General features: G+C 35.6%; 3 protein-coding genes across 7 annotated transcripts; 2 read left to right on the top strand and 1 right to left on the bottom strand.

The window, feature by feature from the left end:
* Nucleotides 1-477, top strand: LOC110768515 (uncharacterized). Its single transcript, XM_021972265.1, has one exon. It carries the CDS (start codon nt 1-3, stop codon nt 475-477), a length of 477 nt encoding a protein of 158 aa, XP_021827957.1.
* Nucleotides 478-595: 118 nt separating this feature from the next.
* LOC110768488 (choline/ethanolaminephosphotransferase 1) lies at nt 596-5,804 on the top strand. 4 transcript variants are annotated; one of them, XM_021972235.2, is made up of 19 exons: nt 596-920; nt 1,499-1,508; nt 1,594-1,644; nt 1,851-1,928; nt 2,083-2,158; nt 2,251-2,273; nt 2,355-2,455; nt 2,750-2,844; nt 3,002-3,070; nt 3,521-3,590; nt 3,763-3,826; nt 3,912-3,952; nt 4,031-4,115; nt 4,301-4,363; nt 4,608-4,666; nt 4,775-4,827; nt 5,094-5,166; nt 5,429-5,459; nt 5,573-5,804. In XM_021972235.2, the coding sequence occupies exons 1-18, from the start codon at nt 784-786 to the stop codon at nt 5,448-5,450; spliced, it is 1,170 nt and encodes a 389-aa protein (XP_021827927.1). In that variant the 5' UTR covers nt 596-783; the 3' UTR covers nt 5,451-5,459; nt 5,573-5,804. The 4 variants fall into 4 exon arrangements, with proteins under 4 accessions (XP_021827927.1, XP_021827926.1, XP_021827925.1 ...); XM_021972234.2 differs by having other exon boundaries at nt 5,429-5,495; XM_021972233.2 differs by having other exon boundaries at nt 5,429-5,804.
* Nucleotides 5,805-5,976: 172 nt separating this feature from the next.
* Nucleotides 5,977-11,729, bottom strand: LOC110768487 (protein DETOXIFICATION 46, chloroplastic). 2 transcript variants are annotated; one of them, XM_021972231.2, is made up of 14 exons: nt 11,190-11,729; nt 10,997-11,091; nt 10,442-10,550; nt 10,211-10,266; nt 9,587-9,642; nt 8,955-9,093; nt 8,704-8,841; nt 7,979-8,047; nt 7,776-7,886; nt 7,458-7,586; nt 7,030-7,107; nt 6,727-6,798; nt 6,560-6,622; nt 5,977-6,459 (listed from the first exon to the last, which is right to left on the bottom strand). In XM_021972231.2, the coding sequence occupies exons 1-14, from the start codon at nt 11,623-11,625 to the stop codon at nt 6,358-6,360; spliced, it is 1,653 nt and encodes a 550-aa protein (XP_021827923.2). In that variant the 5' UTR covers nt 11,626-11,729; the 3' UTR covers nt 5,977-6,357. The 2 variants fall into 2 exon arrangements, with proteins under 2 accessions (XP_021827923.2, XP_021827924.2); XM_021972232.2 differs by having other exon boundaries at nt 10,895-11,091; nt 11,190-11,728.
* Between the last annotated feature and the right edge of the window lie 8,347 nt (nt 11,730-20,076).

Genomic DNA, 20,076 nt, shown 5'->3' with positions numbered 1-20,076 from the left:
ATGGTCAAAGCAAATTGTGATGGTGCCTGGTTTGAGCAAACAATGCGGGGAGGTTTTGGATGGGTGATTCGGGACTTTACAGGTTGGATGATGCAAGCAAGTGGTCAAGGAGATATGCTTTATGGGTCGGCTCTCATGGCAGAGATGGACGCTATAAGGGCAGTTTTGTTTGCTTGTCAACAAGGGGGTTTCTCTCGAGTGGTGGTGGAGTCTGATTCCCAAGTTGCCATCAAGATGGTGAAGGGCGAGAGGGCGGTGGCTGTGGAGGTAGATAGTATTCTCTTCAACATCCAGACTGCGATTCGAGAATTCCAGGAAGTAATTTTCATTTTTGCACCTTGCAACTGCAACAAAATTGCTCATGAGGATGCAACTTTTGCGTGTAGGGTAGGTGGTAGTTACTATCGGGATTTTGTACCTCCAGATTGGTTGTTTAATACCTTAGCTGGAGATGCTAATGTTTGTGTTCGCCTTTAATAAAAGTATTTGAAAAAAAAAAGAAAAAAAAAAAAGAAGCTACAGCTTGCGTTTTATATTTTTCAAAACACTCAAGTGAAACGACGTCGTTTCATTTAACCCTTAAAAAAAAAAAACCCGCGAGTCTTCTTCCTCGCAGCCAATTTGCAGACTCATCTGCGCAATCTCTTCCGGTTCAGAAGTGTCCAGATCTGTCGCCGCCTGGCCACGCCTTGCAACGCCTCCTCACGCCTTCCCCCGCCTAGTTGTACTGAGGCTTGATTGGATCTTCTTCGAAACAAAAAACCAAAGCTTGATTTGGAAGAGATGGGGTACATTGGGGCACATGGTGTGGCTGCTTTGCATAAATACAAGTATAGTGGTGTGGATCACTCCTACACTGCGAAATATGTATTGCAACCCTTTTGGTGTCGCTTCGTTAAAATATTTCCCCTTTGGATGCCGTAAGTTTCTTAATCTGTTTTCTTTTATTTTATTTTTGAAAGCTAGAGTAACTTTATTTTTTTCTGACGCACTGTTCTCTCTGGGTTGAATTGGTTGGTAAGATCATTATTTTATTAGTGTACGTGTTCATGAGCATGTCTATTTTTGAATTTTGGTGCTGAAGGTCTGTATGATTAGTTTATGCTGGGTAAAATCTTGAATTTGGTTATTTAGTAGCCTATATATGATACATTTATGTTAAGAAAACATCAAAATGGATGGGATTTGTTGATTGCATGTCTAGTTCTAGATAGAACTACATATTGTAAAGTTACAATGCCAAGATGCCAAGAACTTGTGTGTTTATCGCAAATGCAGCTATTAGCTAAGGAGATTGGTTAATTATGCTCTTATTTGGTATATTGAATTTACAAGAGCGAAGAGTTTTAGTACTTTTCTTGAGATTTGTTTATGTCTCGCTTTTATAACTTGCTTATGATTTAACAGTGCTGGTTTAGGGTTATTTTTCCTGCTATATACTAACTTTTTCTTTTTCTTTGGTCTATGTGCGCGTTTGGGTTTCTGTGTTCTTTTTCAGGCCCAACATGGTATAATGACGTTTACTCCCAACTATGTGTAATCATTTTGATACCGTTGCCTATTAATTGATGGTTATGCTTTATTTTTGGCCAGATAACACTAACGGGATTCATGTTCTTGCTCACATCTGCGCTGCTTGGATATGTGAGTGAATTTTCTTATCATCTTTTTAATTTTGTGTTAGTTTTCCTTTTTTGTTAATGCTAATATTTTACTTTAACTTTCACATTTATTTGTAATTTTTTATGAATGTGAAAATATATCCACTGGCTGTTTTGTGTATAATGCATAAAGTAGAAAGTTGTTATTAGTAAGCTCCCATTGAATTTGCTTAATGATTTTTTTCTCAGATATATTCACCAAGATTGGATTCAGCTCCTCCTAGATGGGTTAATTTCGCTCATGGATTGCTACTTTTCTTATATCAGGTTGGCTTAAATAATTTATATGCAGTGTTGCCTTTGATTTTATTTTATTTTTTTGGTGGTGTGCCTCTTTACTGTTATGCATTACTACTTTGTTTTCATTGGTATTTCCCATTTTCAATCACTTGCTTGTTTGACCTTTTCACAAATATCTTAGACCTTTGATGCTGTTGATGGGAAGCAAGCAAGACGGACAAATTCCTCAAGTCCACTGGGGGAACTTTTTGACCATGGTAATGCAACGTAATGTGTTTTTCTTCTATCTTTGTAAAGCAAGAGTTGATTATTGATGGATTATATTCTGGGCAATCTCACTGTATTGCAGGTTGTGATGCCCTTGCATGTGCGGTATGTGTCTTCATCTTTTCTGGTAATTTCGTAGCTGTGAAATTCAAATGCTTTTTTCATATTCCGTATGTGTTTATTTAGTTTGAAGGATTGGCTTTTGGGAGTACTGCAATGTGTGGAAGAACTACCTTCTGGTTTTGGGTGATTTCAGCTGTTCCATTTTATTGTGCAACATGGGAGTCGTAAGTTGCCCAACCTAGTTTGATATGTTATTAGTCATTATGCATGTCTGACTTTTATACTACTCCCTCCCTCCCTCCCTCCTTCCCTCCAAAAGAACAATCCATAATATGTATAAGGCTGTATATTTTGGACTCTGAAGTTATAAAGTTTCTGAAATTTTCCACTTTATAATTGGGGAGTGTTGATTCACAACGCTTGCTTAGAGGGTTGTCTACTCTGACCCTGCATAGAATACTTTATATGAAACTTGGATGTTTTGTTAGCAGCACTGATATATTACTTTATTGATCCAGTTACTTTACCAATACCCTGATCCTTCCTGCCGTTAATGGGCCCACAGAAGGTCTAATGCTGATATATTTTTCCCATTTTTTCACAGCTATTGTTGGTAAGCTCGTAATCTCGTCCTGCTATTCTTTGTATGTAGAGCTTGAAAGTTTATTTTTAAACCAATACACTAATTTTTTTTCTTCTTTTGCTTGGGTTTTACTTTTTCTTTTCTCCGATTACATTTAAATTGATTTGAAATTGCTTAACTTTTTCAGGTTCTGAGTGGTGGGCTCAACAATTTGGAAAGTCTCTGCCTTTTCTTAGTTGGGTCCCATTTATTCATGGTAAGGCTGTGCCTATTTTAGTTGAGCCTACAAATTTTATTTTGCATTGAACCCGTGTACAGAATCTACATTTTGCGAGACTTGATTGCGTGCTTTGATTTAAACACCCTTTTATGAATACTTGGTAGTTGGCACACCTTCCATTACCTGATTGATGTTTTATATTGTTTTATTTATCCGAATGAGTTACTATTGAGTTGTAAGTGTTGGTCGCTGCTGCTTCTTGTTCGCTTTATATGCAAGTTAATAGAATAAGCCTGCCAGACATTTTGCATATTTATTTCCAATACATCTCTATATATAGCTCAAAATCTATTTAACATTTATGCATTCTTGCTCCCTTGTTTTTATCAATTTCGGAATACTACTTTTTCATCCGCTGCTTCATGAAAAATTCGTACTTCTATTGCAATTGGTCTGAATTTAATTCCTTTCTGTTTTTGACGTCAGAAATTACAACATACAAAGCTGTGTTGTTTCTAATGGTAGCTTTTGCTGTTATCCCAACGGTCACGTTCAAGTATGTAATTCCTTGTTCCCTGAATTTTGAATTTGAGTCATCTTCCTATATTTTGTGAGTGACTCAATATAGTTTGTCTCCTCCCCAAACAATGCACGTGATTTGGTGGACCTCATGTATAAATAGTCAGTTGAATGGTAATGCTAATATCTTTCGGATTTTTTGTGTGCAGTGTGTGCAATGTTTATAAGGTTGTTCAGGCAAGGAAAGCAAGCATGCTATTGGCACTGGCAATGGTAATGCTATTATCTTTTGGATTTTTGTATGTTAATTCTGGATATTTAATTGGCCTAATGGGTGTTTCATATTGTTTCATCCCAGCTTTACCCTTTTGCTGTTCTTTTGGGAGGAGTTTTGGCATGGTATGTCTATATTCTTTGTGTTCACACTTACCTTTTGTCTTCTTTATGAAGGGAAAAAATCAAATTATTTATATGCAGGGGTTACTTGTCACCAGCTGACATTATGGGGAACTATCCGCATTTAGTCGTAGTGGGAACTGGACTTGCTTTTGGGTACCTTGTGGTAGGATATCCGTGTTTCTTTATAATCAAATCTGTTAAAGTTTCTCAATTGTCCATCTTGAATGTAATTGCTTGCTATTGGTTCTGTGAGTGTCCTAGATTTCGAATAATGTCATTTTAATGGGCTGGTAGACAATCAAATTCTTTATTATACCATTATTGTTGAAGAAAGCTTTGTTTTGGCAGGGAAGTATGATTCTTGCGCACTTGTGTGATGAGCCAAAGGGTTTGAAAACTGGAATGTGCATGGTATGTAACAATCCCAAAGCATTGGAATTTTACAGTCTGTTGAAGGTCTATTTCTAAAAACTATAGTAATAGCATGATACTTTTCTCCTGGGAAAGAAGGCTTCATTTACGAATTTTTACTTATGTGGGAGAATTGAATGTTAAAGTATTATCCAGTTATTATTATCAATAACTCTTGTATGAATTTTTTATTTATTAAAGACCAGATTAGATTACTAATTACAATATTTATTATTCTGTACAGTCATTGTTGTATCTCCCATTTTCCATTGCAAATGCACTCACAGCTAGATTGAATGACGGGTATGTTATATTTGATATTACTTTCTGAGCTCTAAATATTATTCAGTCTGTTCTTGATAGTCCTGATGTTTCTCTTCTCTTGAACTTCCTGTGCACCTTTTATTGCAGAGTTCCATTGGTTGACGAGAGCTTGGTTCTTCTTGGTTACTGTGCATTTACAGGTACTGTAATTTGTTCCTTTGGTGCACGTATTGGAAATACATGGCACAATCACCATTTTCTCAAGACAGATTTTAAGTGCCTTTTTTGGCCTTCAGCTGCTTACTGTTACCAATTTATTTTTCTTTTGTTGAGAAATTTTTTAGTGTTTTGAAAAACAACATAGGCATTTGCAAGTGCAGTCTTAATAGAGATTGAATATGTACTTAAAAATCTCATTTCATGTTATCATGTCTTTTGGCTGATGTTTCTCTTTCTCTGAACACAGCGACACTCTATCTTCACTTTGCAACTTCAGTCGTTCATGAAATCACGACAGCCTTGGGAATTTATTGCTTTAGGTGAGAATGTGGTGTTGCATTCAAAGCATTTATTAGCCACCAATCTTGCAGAATTTGGCATTTTGTTTTCACGGCCTACCAGGTTCAAATAATTTTTAGACTAATAACTGTCTGAAATTTAAATGAAGGTGGTATTATGTGCTCATTCTTTCACCCAGATGACAGTTTTCTTCCATTCGCATACTTCTGTTCCATCTCATTGGCGAGGGCCAATTCTTACCATACTCGAGATCCTAACTTTCAGTTTCATGTTGAATTACAGGATAACTAGGAAGGAAGCTTGAATTTTGCTGGTGTTTACTACTGAGCACCTTCTTATTTTTTCGGGTGCATGTATCTTTTTCGTACTATAAATACAAGTATCCACTTTACATCCAATTTCTGAGTTTTCAATTTCTTTTTTCAGCCATGCTGGCAAGTCAAGAAAGATGCAGCTATATTGAGGTTTTTCGTCAATATAAATTTTGCATAAGATGAAGATCCAATTTAAATCATTCTCACCATTGTATTAGTTTTTTGTTTTGTTTTGTTTTTGGCTGTTCCCACTTTGGGAATAGAGTAGAACTAGATTATTTAGGGATGTTCTCTTCACTTAATGCATCATTTGAAATTTATAAAGGTACAAGTGAGTTTGAGCATTGGGTTGCGTTGTTTAGGGTAAAATCATGCCCTACAGATCCCAGTGATCCTGCATGTATTATACAATGAATTTTTTTCCATCACTAAAATTTTAAAACTAGCTAGAGACCAGACAACCAGTGCTTCAAACAGATTTAATGAATTCAAGGCAGAAGGGAAGAAACACCACGATTGTGCACAGGAAATATTTGAAAGACTCCATAAGTTAGGTGGCATGACTTTATAATATTAGAGATAAGGGACATTTTAAAATGACTCCATAAAAGTTACATTAGCCTGATTTTATGATTGTGGACAACAGATATGCCAACTAGTTAAGGATTGGAATATGAATGTGAGCATGCCAACATAAGGTATCATATCTACTCTTGCTTTTATTGGACGACATGCTTGAGGCAGCACCTCTGCTTGCTTTCAGCCTTGTTGCAGATAAAAGAGTAGTGCCAACCTCATTTTCCGATAATTCGTCATACGTTAACACTGAAATGTGAATTTTGATCCTTACCAAAGATGTTACGACCACTTATCTCGTGTATTTGTATGATTCCTAAACTAAACAGCTCTGAGTTCTTCTAGATTATACTGGCTCGTATCATCAGAGTAAAGTATGCCGGTAGGAGATATAAGGCGCCGTACGGAGAGAAAAAGCCGAGCCTACGAATGAAAATTTAGATGAGTTCTTTTGTGATCAGATATTCAGATAAGTTCAAATAGGTCAAAAGTGGGCATGTGAAGCCTTAGATATTGGTCTTACCCATTGAAATCCTACCACTGCCCACCAGCAGCCTGCTAGGCCATATCCTCTACTACTCACAAGCTGGTGAAAGAAAAATGGAATGGTAGTGTACATAAAAAGTAATTTATAAACTATAAATAAACTAAAAAGTAATTATACACCAGAAAATTGACAAAACAACTCACCAGCAGTAGAAGTGCACCTAAAGACAAGCATCCACTCATTGACAGACTAATAAATCTTAGATCTCGTCCGGCCTGAAAAGAACAAACAATAAACAGGATGAATTTTGTTTATTCCAAGGTATTTATTTATTTTATTGCAAACCAAGCAACAAAATAAACAGGATGAATTGCCTATTGCTTCACTGGACACAATACATACAGGACTCAGTATTCATCAATCTTCGGTCCAAAAGGCAGGCACAAGATGTGCAAAGATAAGGTTTATAATAAGAACATGTTGACTGAAGATAAAATGAAACATACCAGCAGTGTTCCCTCAAAGCAGAGAATGGCAGGTGTCACAGCCAGTGCTAAAAAAAATTGGATCAGCACTTTATGCATCTGCATCAACACATATAGAGTATCAAGAGGAATTCTATTTGTGGAACAATTTTATCACAACTTTTCATGATCAAGGAAAAGCCCTGCGTCAATATTCAATATATATGGAGCTCAAAAGTTCAGATCATTGGAAGAATATATGGTGGGGATTCAGTTTAAGAGCAGTCATCAAGACTCACAACCAACTTATACCTTGTGATTTGGTGGAAGCCTGCATATATTATAGAATGACAATTTATAAAGAAGTGCTAAAACCAACTTGATTCTTTCCTTCCTCGAGATACCATAGCACAGAAGAAATAGAAATTTGGAAGATGTTAAAAAGATCCTAAAAAAGACGAAGAGCCAACCTCCTGTATGATCTTTTGGTCAGGTGTAAAGATGTTCGGAAACAACCATGGAACACAAGTTCCTCCAATTCCTAATACTGAACCAATGATAGCTCCAACAATGACAAGTGACTTGAGCAGCATTCGAGCCTGTTTGATATCATAAAGTTTTCAGAACACAATTAACAAAATAGCCATCATCCCCATTATATTCATCGAAAGGGGAGTATTATGTATAACTTAATTGTCCAAAACAAAATACACATGGAATTTCTTCAATTCTCAACATATACTACCAAGATTAAAAGTCCATATGGATAGAATTTGAGTATGACAAACCTTGGGCAAACTACGATTTGTGCCATATATCAACTCAGGCATAAATGATTGTGCAGTTTGAGAAAGAGGTTCGCCCCACACAGTACAGATGAAGAATGTTTGGATCATGACCTAGAGGAAATGGTAAGTCATCAATAAAAATAAACATCACTTACCTTCAAAAAGAAAGATCAACTAACACAACAAGTTTGACCAAACCTAACCTGATGAGCAGCCGTGATGTTTGTTCCCATTGATGTTGCAAAATACACAACGAGAGAGAAGAAAGCTATCTATAAACCACAAATCATTATTAGAGAATAAAGTATATTTGGATTTGGATTCTCAATTAGTTTGAATATCTGGTCACTAGTGTGTTTCTTTACTATGATTTAGTCTCTGACAAGTGTCAAGTATTTTCATAATTAAGTGATTTGTTTGTTATTTGTTATCCTATTACTGATTAGGAGTTCATTCTATTCAAACCCTTGTTTAATGTTATGATTAAAGCATCTAATTCTCTGATTTCTCTCCCTTGTTTTCTTAACATGGTATCAGAGCATCGATTCTACGACCTAGTGGTTACGAGCATTTACTCCTACCCCCGAGGCTAGAGTTTGACTCTCCCCTCCCCTTTGGCCTCCCTTGTAACTAAAACACATTGATCATTTTGTGAAGACACATGATCTCTTACTGTTATGGATGATCCTATCCAACTTATAGGCACATGATGCTTAAGTTATTTTAGTGTCAGGCATGTGATCCCCTGCTTAGTCATTTTATGAAGACTGTAATGCCTTCATATTGTGAAGATACATTTCTCTGAAGTTGTTAGAAAAGGCAGTAATATTTCTAGTCATTCTTCTGGGGAATATCAACATCTAAATTGGTGGATTATGAAAAAGGAACACATGAGACTAGATCAAGAAATAATTGCGTAAATTGTAACCTTAGAAATCATTGTCACAAACACTGGAGCAGCAAGCCCAAGTACTGTTAAAAATTCTTCGGGCGAGGGAACAGAGATGGCATAGGCATTGTATCCTTTCTTGTTCAGAGCTTCAATCATCATATATCCTGCAACAACCTAAAGTCATACCAGTCAATAGTACTGGAAAAGTTAATTGATGTGTCAAGGACTTATGACAAAAAAAAATTCAAACCTTATGTTATATATGTTAATATGTTTGGCCCACATACCTGTGACACCATTGTTGCCCATGCTGCACCAGCAATACCATAGCCTAAAAAACTGCAAAGGACTACATCACCAATGGCATTTATAACACTGGCTACAGCCAAGGCCTTCAAAGGACCCCAGGAATCTTTCATGCCAAGACTGGGAAACAGATTTAGAATATCAGAGTATGAACACGATCTCATTAACCTCAGCAGTTAAAATTCCCTGCCAGAGATAACTTTCACTTAGGCAATAAATAAGTATTTCAAGTCAAAATATGAATGCTTGTTTCATACTGGTTTTTGACAAGTCAGAGAACTTTCCTTAGGCAATAAATGTGATTCAAGTAAAATAAGAATGCTTGTTCACATTTGTTTTTTCCATGATAGTTTATATAATCATTCATGTTTTGCAATGCCTAAAATGGTGCCAAACTTTCTCTAGCAGTTATTTCTTCTCACCCAATAGATTTAATAATCCCTGTGTCAAAAAGATTTAAGACTTACAATATCCATTATGGTGTTGTTGCCAACGACTTTGAACAAAGAAGACAACTATATCTTCAAATATTTTATAGATTCGTTTCTAATCATCAACTCGCCAGATGTTTATGCTGTATATAATACATGGAAAAGTGGAAGAGACATGTAACCTTGCACTCTGAGTAACCCAACCAACAAGAATTGCAGGCCATGCCAAACCTCGTATCTACCAACAGAAAACATTCTGTTAGAAAGTCTTTAAAAGAAATCAAGTGCAGGAGTATGTCACAGACAAAACCAGGACAAGGAATCTATTTACTGGTCATAGAACAAGAAGTATAAGTGTATGCCAAGAAAGATAACACATACAAGTGGGGGACATCATAATAATCAGTTAGAGAAAAGATTTGGTCTGAGTTCCACCTACTAATGAGATATTATTAAGAAATAAGCTTTCTTTTCGTGCACAAATTAATGGTGTAGATACATTTTTCAAAACTCTTTCGCATGTATCGACGTGGACCTCACATATGATAAATATAAACATTGCCAATAGCCCAAAAAAAATAAAGAAGAAGAAGAACCTTTTACGTTATATCTTGACAAGATAATGCAAAGTCTACCACATTATCATTCTACACATACAAGACCTTCTAATGACTAAGAGAAAATGAACAAATAAAAAGAAGGAGCTTTTATGATATTTTAACATTTCCTGACCAGGTAAATGATTTAAAGGAAACCATCTTCTCAAAGAGGAGTAACCAACATTTTTTAGCTCAAAGGAAAGGCACCTGAACATATGTATTTGCTGCAGGAATAATATGCGCATTCTTTGATCCAGCAAAAGCTGAAAAGTTAGAATTGCGTCAGTCATGACTCTCCTATAAATGCTACCTTTACAGACCCAGAAAACTCTCATATTCTACTATATGTGCTAAAATGCTTTAATCAATAGAAAACAAACAAAATCAAGCACTCAATCTTTCTGTAATGTAAAGATATTGAAAACCAGTTCTTATTACCAGTTAGCGCCCATGAACCGAAAAATCTTGTAAATAAAAGCATTAAGCAGCCACAGGTCAATCCAACAAAGAGCAAGATGGATATGTGATGCTGCACTTCATTTCTATCCTGCACCAATACTAGATAATCAAACAATATACCTAAATCATGCAAGAGAAATAGTGATTAACATTGCATACAATCCTGCACAAGAATTCGAAAGTCATAGAAAGAAAGAATTTTAAAGAAAGAGAAACGTGGTTTTATGTCATTGCAATAAATGTACTTAATGGCATACATATCAAAAATTCCTAATCTGGCAACAACTCCCACTCTGTTTAGCAGCCTTGAAAGTTCATACCTTCTCAACTTCTGAATAACACATAGTACAATTCATATAATACTCTTAAAATCCTTGCAAATTTGCACTTAATTCCCTAAGAAAATTCTGAATCAGAGTGACAAAGAAGTACCCAAAATTGGAAAGTGCAAGTCAAACTCATTTTCTTATCAACACAAGCATACACATTTATCCACCACAGAGGCATCTGGGATCTGAAGAGAAACCAACTAACCCCTTTTGCAAGCGCAGTAGCAATCATATTTGAAGTTGCAATAGAAAGGAACATGAACACATAACTCATATTATCACACATCACAGTTCCAGGGCCTGCATTGAAAACCAATAATCAGAGCTCAGCTAAAAATCTACCCTTAAAAAAATAAAACCCAAATTAAAAAAAACTAAAGTAAATCTGAATTAAGTACCTAAAGCAGCAAGCTCAAGAGAGCTTCCCCGGCCAACCACAACAGTGTCGATGAGGCTCATAAGGGGCCCACAAATCCAAAGCCCAGTGGCGGGTCCTGTAAACATTACAATCTCCTTCATTTGGTTCCATAAGCTCTGACTCTCCAACTCTTCTTTCTTCACCTCCACAACTTCTTCAGACACTATAGAATCTTCCCCATAATCTCCTTCACGAACCCCGTCGACAGTGCAGGCGGACACCAGCCGATTATGACGGCGTATTGGGGGTGAGAAGCGTAGCTTTGGGAGGCCAGACGTGTGGTTAAGGCCTGGGGTCAAAGAGAAATATGGTGGGTTGGTGAAGAAGAGTGAGGGGTGAGAAAGAGAAGTCTGAGTGAGGTTTTGGAGGAGAGGGGAGTGAAGAGGGTGATGAGCTATCAGGGTTTTGCTTGGCATTTTTGTTCTTTTTCAAATTTTCCGGGAAAATGGGGGCAGAGAAAGTTCCACCCAAGAAAGAAACACAGAAGAATGACAGGTCCACTGGAGAAGATGAAGTTTAAAACAGTGATATGGTTTATATAGGTTTGGATTCAAATGAAATGGGCTACTGCCACGTGGAAGGTTGTCGGCCGTTTCTTCCCTATATCCTATAGGCCATCTGTGATGGCTGTTCGATTTTCCCCTGTTGGCGGCTTTCGATTTTTCCATGTACCCAAATAAATCAACATGTCCTAAAGTTTCTTTAAAAAGTTTGTATTTCTCATAAGGCTAAATTGTAGCAATGGTCCCTGAATTAAGATCAAACTTTATTTTTTATCCCTCATGTTGCTAAATTGTTATGATGGTACTTTAATTATGCCTCCACTTTCAGAAATCGTCCTTTCCTCAACCAACTTTTCCGTTAAAAATATGATGGACGAAAAGTAAAGTTTGGTCTTAGTCCGGGGACCATTGTTATAATTTTGCCTTCACATAATTTCCATATTTTTATTGAAATTATATATAGATTGTGTCAGAAATATAAAAAATCTCAGATACGAAAAATTTGACAAAAATATCGATATATAATCGAAATCAGTAAAAGTTCAATAAAAAGAATGAAATTGTGAAAAATACATGGAAATTTTCAAATAAATTTTAGAAGATGTTCATTTAATCAATTGTCAACTATTTTCACGAAAAAAATTATTGGAACTTAATTGCATAGTAGGCTTAGGTGATTAGCGTAAATGCGCGATGCTAGACATTGTTACTTAGAAAATGTTTACTAGTTAGTTATTGAAATATAACTCAATATGTCATAATTTTCTGTTTTATAAAAATTACTACAATTTTTGACACTTTATACATTGCATCATAAGATGGATCGGTAACTTAACAACACATAACCAACTAGCTATTGGTCTAGTCTAGTGGTATTTTTATTTCCCCCTACCATTGGTTAAAAAGAAACTCAATAACACCTTTTTGAGGTACAAAGTTATGTAACTCGAGCAATACCAATTATTATTTTTATTGAACTCTTGTTTAAAACTCGAGTGATAAACCATAAGCATTGAGCTTTATATGGGTAATTTACATCCTATTGCTGCATGGAATGAAAGCAAATCACTGCCATCACACAATCCAGGATCGATATATCCCTCTCAAGCTCCTTCGGCCTCCTCCAGTAGGTCTCTGTAAAATAAATGTATATGGAGCACTAAAAAATGGGGATTCAATTCATGGGGTAAGTGTGGCTATTAGAAACGAGTGTGGTGATTTTATAGGTGCATGTGTTAATCAAATTCAAGCCAGTTATGAGGCCAAGCAAACTGAGCCTACGGCTGCTATCGGAGGATTGCGCTTTGCTCTTGACATGAGATATAATTGTGTTATGTATTGATTTCTATGATCAATTTTCCATCCATGTTTTTGTTTCTGTTAGATTTGGTGGGTGCAATTGGAATTCTCTGTTTGGTTACAGAGATTCAATTGGATCAAGTATGGCTGAGTTTTCCAAACTAAAGTAATGGAAGCATATTGCTTAATGTCTCTTGAGGTTTTGTTTTAATGAACTACATTTCCATAATTGCATGAACTATTAGGGGTCTGTGCATTTGTGACCCTCAAAATTCTTAATGTACAGAAGAATTACAACAATTAATCAAAAAGAGAACCAGCAGCTGCTCTGAAATACTTGTGGAGGCTAAATTTGCCTCCTTGTGCTCATTGGATCTTGAGGCAGTACCTTGCTTGTTAGAAGACTAGTTCCAACCTCATTTGAGTTTTGATCTTTGCCAAGATGTTACCATTTTATGTTCAATGATTCATATGATTTCTAACCTGTCAACCTAAACAGCACTGAGCTTTTCCAGTTTAATCTGACTCATATCTTCGGAGTAAAGTATGCCGTTAGGGGATATAAGGCGCCATTGGTAGAGGATAAGCCGAGCCTAAGAGTGAAAAATTGTATCCAGATAAGTTCAAATAGGTAAATGTTAGACATGTGAAGCTGTGGATGTTGGTCTTACCCATTGAAATCCTACCAGTGCCCACCAGCAGCCTGCTAAACCATATCCTCTACTGCTCACAAGCTGGTGAAAGAAAAAATGGGAGGGTAGTGTGTGTATTAAATAATTAAATCCCTCTTAAAGTAAGCATCATAAAATTAAAAACAGATACCTACCAGTAGTAGAAGTGCACCTAAAGAGAAGCATCCACTCATTGAAAGCCTAATAAATCTGAGGTCTCGTCCAGCCTGAAAAAACAAACAATGCAATGATGCTAGAGCTAGTTTTTGTGCAGTATGAGATAGAGGTTCACCCCACACCGTACAGATGAAGAATGTTTGAATCATGACCTAGAGTAAATGGTAAGTCATCAATTCAAATAACTGATGACAAAAATGAAAGATCAACTGCATGAAAAGTTTGACCAAAACTGACCTGATGAGCAGCCATGGTATGAGTTCCCATAGAGGTCACAAACTATACAAGGAGAGAGTAGAAGGCCACCTATCACAATGTCTTTATTAGAGAATAAAGTATATTTTAATTATGATTCTGAGTTAGTAAGAATATCTGGTTTCTGTGTTTCTTATTATGATTTGGTTTCCTAGGGGTGTGATGTGGTTTCATATTTAAGTTATTTGGCTGTTATTTAGTTTTCTGTTATGATTAGGGGTTTATTCTGTTAAACCCTTTTTAAGATTATGATTATACCATCTATTTCTCTGAGTTTTCTCCCTTTTTTTCATAACATGGTATCAGAGCATTAGTTCTAAGACCTAGTCTTCTTGAAGAAAATGGTTCCTTCTGCCACAGAGCTGTCTGATAGACTTCACCATGTTATACTTGTTGTCATATTGTTCTTTTTTCCCCCCATTGTGTCTCTTATTGGTTAACATTTCCTCCTGCCATTCAGATTTCCACCAACACCATGTTATTACAATATGTGCATACTAATGTTGTCATATTGTTCTCCAAGTCTTATGTTTTTCTTCATTCATTAGTTTTTCCTCTCTCTCTCTCTCTCTCTCCACGTGAGCCTTGATATCATGAGGGCACAAGGCACATTATGTCTAAGTTATTCCGGGGAGCATGAGTATCTAAACATGTAGAAATTTTGTGAAAATGGAACACCTCCCCCCTCAATTTAAGTGTGTAAGAGTATTAAACATGTTGAAGACGAATGATGAAAGAAACTAAAACGGATGAGACTAGACACATAATATAGTCGAGAAAATTGTAACCTTTGACATCATTGTCACAAACACTGGGCAGCAAGCCCAAGGACTGTCAGAAGTTCTTTGGGCTAGGGGACAGAGATGGCATAGGCATTGTATCCTTTATTGTTCAGAGATTCAATCATCATATATCCTGCAACAACCTAAAATTATAATCGTCAATTGTAGAGGAAAAGGAAATTAACGCGTGAAGAAGAGAACATGATAGAGTATTTACCTGTGACACCATTGTTGCTCATGCTGCACCAGCAATACCATAGCCTAAAAAGCTGCACAGAATTACATCACCAACGCCATTTATAGCACTGGCTACAGCCAAGGCCTTCCAAGGACCCTAGGAATCTTTCATGCCAAGACTGGGAAACAGATTGAGAATATCAGAGTATTAACATGAAGTAACAGCTGCTCACAATTTCATTAACTCAGCATTTAAAGGAAACCATATTCATTTTTATCCTGCACCAGTACTAGATAGTCAAACAATACAACAAAATCATGCAAGAAAATAGTAATTAAAATTGCAAATGAAGAATTTAAAAGTACACAGGAAAGAAGAAAGTTTAATTTTTTTAGAAACCGAAACATGGTTTTATGTCATATTAGTATTGTTTCACAATGTAGTAATAACAAACTTAAGCTTTTGGAATCAACTGTAACTTTGCATTAATTACACAATCATGCCTAACTAAGCATAAGCATGGGATGGAATCTTTTTTTGGTCTGATCATGGGATGGAATCAAGTATATTGATTCTTGTCACAACAATTCCCATCTTGCAGGACAATTTCAATCCCATAGCATGCCTTGAAAAGGGCAGCAAAACTAAAGATGAGAACAAAAATTCCAAACAATTCATAGATTGGTCTCATAAAACCTACTCTGGCACCAACCAAAATATTGTTTAGCACTTTGAATTTCACCGAAATAACTTGTACTGAATTGCCTAAGAATCCATGTAGTCTAAAATAACTTGTACTGAACATGGCATGGGCTGTATGGGCTATAGCCCATGCCCTTATTTTTGGTTGTCAAAATCCATGTAGTCTCTCCCTGTAGCCCATGCATTTTATTTTATTATTATTATTTTTTTGGTCTGAATTACGAGGTGGTTCTGGATGGGCCCCAATTATGAGTGACACATTTAAGCCTTAACCACAATCCAGACTAATCCCCGCTCACACCGGGTCGGCCCGTAAGGAGTAAAGTGCTGGCTAAAGTGGTGACTCCATATGAGAGCAGGGATTGAATTGAACCCCTGCCCTCTCTTAAGGAATGAGAATGCCGAACCACTCACACCAACCACCTTGGTTTTTTTTTTCTATTATTTATTTTATATATATATATATATATATATTTTTTTTTTCAATAGCCATGTTCTCTCTTTTTCTTATTTTCTTCATTTCTTTCTCTCTCTCTCTCTCCCTCTTTCTTCTTTTCCTCCTCTCTCTTCTTCTTCCTATTTCTTTTCTTTCTTTCTTTTTTCCGCCTTTCTCTTGTTTTTTTCCGTTTCTCCATTTTTTTATGATTTGGATTTACTACGAATTGTGCTTTTTCCCATATAGTTTCTTCTTCCCTTTTTTTTTTTTTTTTGGCTTTTCTCTTGTTTTATTCCCTTCGTTTCTCCTTTTTGTATTATGTTTTTCTTTTTTTTCTCTCACACGTGTTGTAAAGTCCAACTTGGTGTGATATGGCCCTCACTGCTGAAATCTCTGAGTACGTAAGGTAAATTTAGCTTGTGGAGTTTTGAAATCCTGAATTCGTCTATGTATATAAATGGGTGATAACGTCTCTCTCATCAAGCAAAGGAGAGACTACACCCTAGTACAAATACACCATGTCAACGCGTATATGTCTTCTAGTTACATGTCGCCGCATGTTCATTTTCTAAGGCTGGAGTTGACAATTCAGTTTTACACTTAAAATAAAATTGCTAAACTTAAAACCTAAAAGCAGAGCCTCTATGTTTCATATTTACACCGTATTCAAGGAAAAAACAACCAAAATTTGTGATTTTACATTTGTTTCCACCTTAATGCGACCAAAAAGCTGAGCGCTGGGTCAAAAATAACAAAAAAGTATAAACAAGTTTAGAGAATCTAAAAAATTATTGAAGTTGAAGACTCCAAATGAAGTACTGTCACACTTTGCAACCCCTTTAAGTTGAACAAAAAAAGAAAATAATTCAACAAGATTGTTCAAACTTGGAAGTCCACACTTTTGCAGCTGTAGCTCTCATTTCGCATATAATTCAGGCTCTAGCTCTAAATATATTTTGCGCAAAAATGAAAAATCATATGCTTATAATTTTTTTTGGCTATAAATATCATCTTTGTCAGCTTTGTTGTACTCACTGGATAAATTTGGTCATGAAATTTTGTTTACCAAATATTGCGGCAAAATTTCCCTTTAATCAGAGCTAATTTAGCTAGATTTTTGTCATATACTCATTCTTAGCACTAATGATATAGATAAATCCTACACCATTTAATTTATATAAACAACCCAAAAAATGACAGTTAGCCCTATTGAATTCAATTTTGATGCCCTATTGAGTGATTTGAGTGTTTTTTTAATGAGGTTTTGGGGTTGGGCTTGTTTTAAGAAATCAATGACATTTTTATAATTTATAAAAAGTTAAAAGCCTATTTGTTATGTTGTAAATGAGTTTTTGGTGTGTTTTTAAAGTCCATTTCATATAGTGTTTTTTTTTTATAACTTGGGCCCCTATATTTGGTATAATAGTGAATCTCCCTTCATTTATTTTCAACAAGAGTAAAATGTACAATGACACATCATACAATACTAAAAACTGTCATTTATGGGCAAAGGACCCACTAGTGTAGTGGTTTGGAGTAATTGCTCCTCCAAGCAAGGTTCTGGGTTCCAGTCCTAGCATTCATGTTGTGTGTGTGAGTTTAGTATATTATCGCCCATTTCAATAAAAAAATGTCATAAAAAAATCTGTCATTTATGGGATTAAGCCCCATGGGGAAGCAATTATTTTATCCTTACAGGAAATGTCCTTAGTAGTGGACCACTGACTCAACTCTCTGAAATTTAACATGATATTAGAGCGGGACACATATATATGTACTAATAGAATGCCTAACTGAAGGCCATGTGAAAATGAGTTCAACATGGACATAAACAGTTAAGCTATGCAAATATGAACACGAACTGCAAACGTAACTTGTAACACAACGCGATTATGTTCACGCATTAAGGGATCTAATGGTATTAAATATTGGGTACCTAAACCCATTAGGCAAGTTATCCGCCATGATTAAAACAAAAAATCATTTTTTTTGTTCCAACAAAAGACTTGTAAAACCAGTTTACAACAAAAGCTCATAGGTTAAACATTATACTTAAGAAAGTGTCCTAATTATATAAGCTCAATTCGAATAATTTTACTATCTCTTTAAAAGAAAAATATTATATGCATATGGATATATGATTGTTTGTCAGGTCGGTTATGATTCGCTCCCACATCATTTTCATTTTCTCTTCTGAGGCCCCAGGAGTTGAATATGAATAAACAACATGTGAAGTTGCTGCTGATAAGCAACATGGCGTTGGTGGAGATATTTTCAAGGCTTAATCTGGTAGTTGTCATAGTTGAAGGACGTTTCGAGTTCGAGTCCTTGTCAAGGACGATATATATTTATGATGACGTTGATTGGGAGAATTGTAATCTTTGTAAATATCCCATTGTTTGTGAAACCACCATTTTATGTAATCTCTTGATAAATATAAACAGGTAATTTATGTGGTGTTGGATTTATTATTGGTTTGCAACTTAACTTAAGATTGGTTAGGCATGCTACCTAACTTAATTTAAGATTTGTTCCTAACTTCTCTACTCTACATATGTTAAAGTAAAAAAGTGCTATTTCGGCATTATGGCTTCTTTGTATTTTGTTATGTTTCATCAATAACTATTATCGCTTTTTCTCAACAACAAAAAAATGCTAGATTTTCTTACCCTTTTGTAGTGGGACAAAAAAATATAGATGGTTTTTTCGGTCGAAAGATATAGATGGCTATGAACAATGAGTTTGGTTATATTACATATATCATTCATCATAGCGTTCGCCCCACAAGAATTTAAGAGAAATTATGCAGCTCCCCCAATAATGGTCCTAAAATACCTTACAACTTTAGCCTACTTATTCTAGTTTTATTTATTTATTTAAGCTTGTATTTTTCAGAAGATTAAAATTACATTATGCACCATGTCTTATTTTTCTTAAAGATAAGATGAGTTAAGAAAACCTCACTTTTACTCAAATTTCTTCAACTTTGATTCCATTTAATATTAGCATGATACTTAAAAACCTAAAATCGAAATGATTCACCAATCCGAAACTAAAAATATAAAGTCTAAACTAAACTCGAATTGATTCTACACCTTTAAACAACTATGTCTATAAATAAGATTAAAGTTTAAAAAAATAGAATTGAAGTGAGGTATTCTCAACACTTCATGTAACTCAAGTATAAAGAATAACTCTGGATTATTAACTTAGCTTTTCTTGAAGAGGAGTGGAGATAAGTAGGTACGTGCCAATGTAGCAGTACACATTGACAATATAGAAACAAGCATTTCTTAATAAATGAGAGGTCATTGAAATCCTTTTGATGCCATAGGAGGTCGCTAGGTTTGAATATTCTATAACATTAGCCTATACAACCTCGTTAAAAAATTTCATTATTTTCTATTAATTAATTTTATTTTTAATACACATCCAAAAACTCTATTGGATGCCTAATAATAAGGGCTGAGCTCAGAGTATCCATAATGGACTCCCTAAACCACATCCTTAGATAAAATTTAGAGAGGAAGTGAGAAAACCCACCTCCAACCATGCTTCATATCCAACTCCTAAAATAAGGAGACCACTATGAGCTCCTAAATCTGAGGAGAGCGAAAGGACTCCTAGTGACTCCCTATAATTAGATGCTCCTTTAATTTATACTTAATTTCAAGAGAGGGCAACATTCATCTCCCATGGGAACACACCCAGGCAAGTCAAAGAGCACGATGACATGAATTTGGCTCATATAAGTAGGAAAGCTCTTTGAGATTGATCGAGATGGAAATGACATTGTCTTGGATTTAGTTGACATGATGAATAAAAGAATATAGGTGCTAGCCCACTTGATGTACGATGGTCACT

This window comes from Prunus avium, chromosome 8 (assembly GCF_965620075.1).
Source record: "Prunus avium chromosome 8, drPruAviu1.hap1.1, whole genome shotgun sequence".
In the NCBI taxonomy this organism is placed as follows: Eukaryota; Viridiplantae; Streptophyta; class Magnoliopsida; order Rosales; family Rosaceae; genus Prunus; species Prunus avium.
The sequence above is the reverse complement of the archived record's forward strand: the minus strand, read 5'-3'. Positions and strand labels throughout refer to the sequence as shown.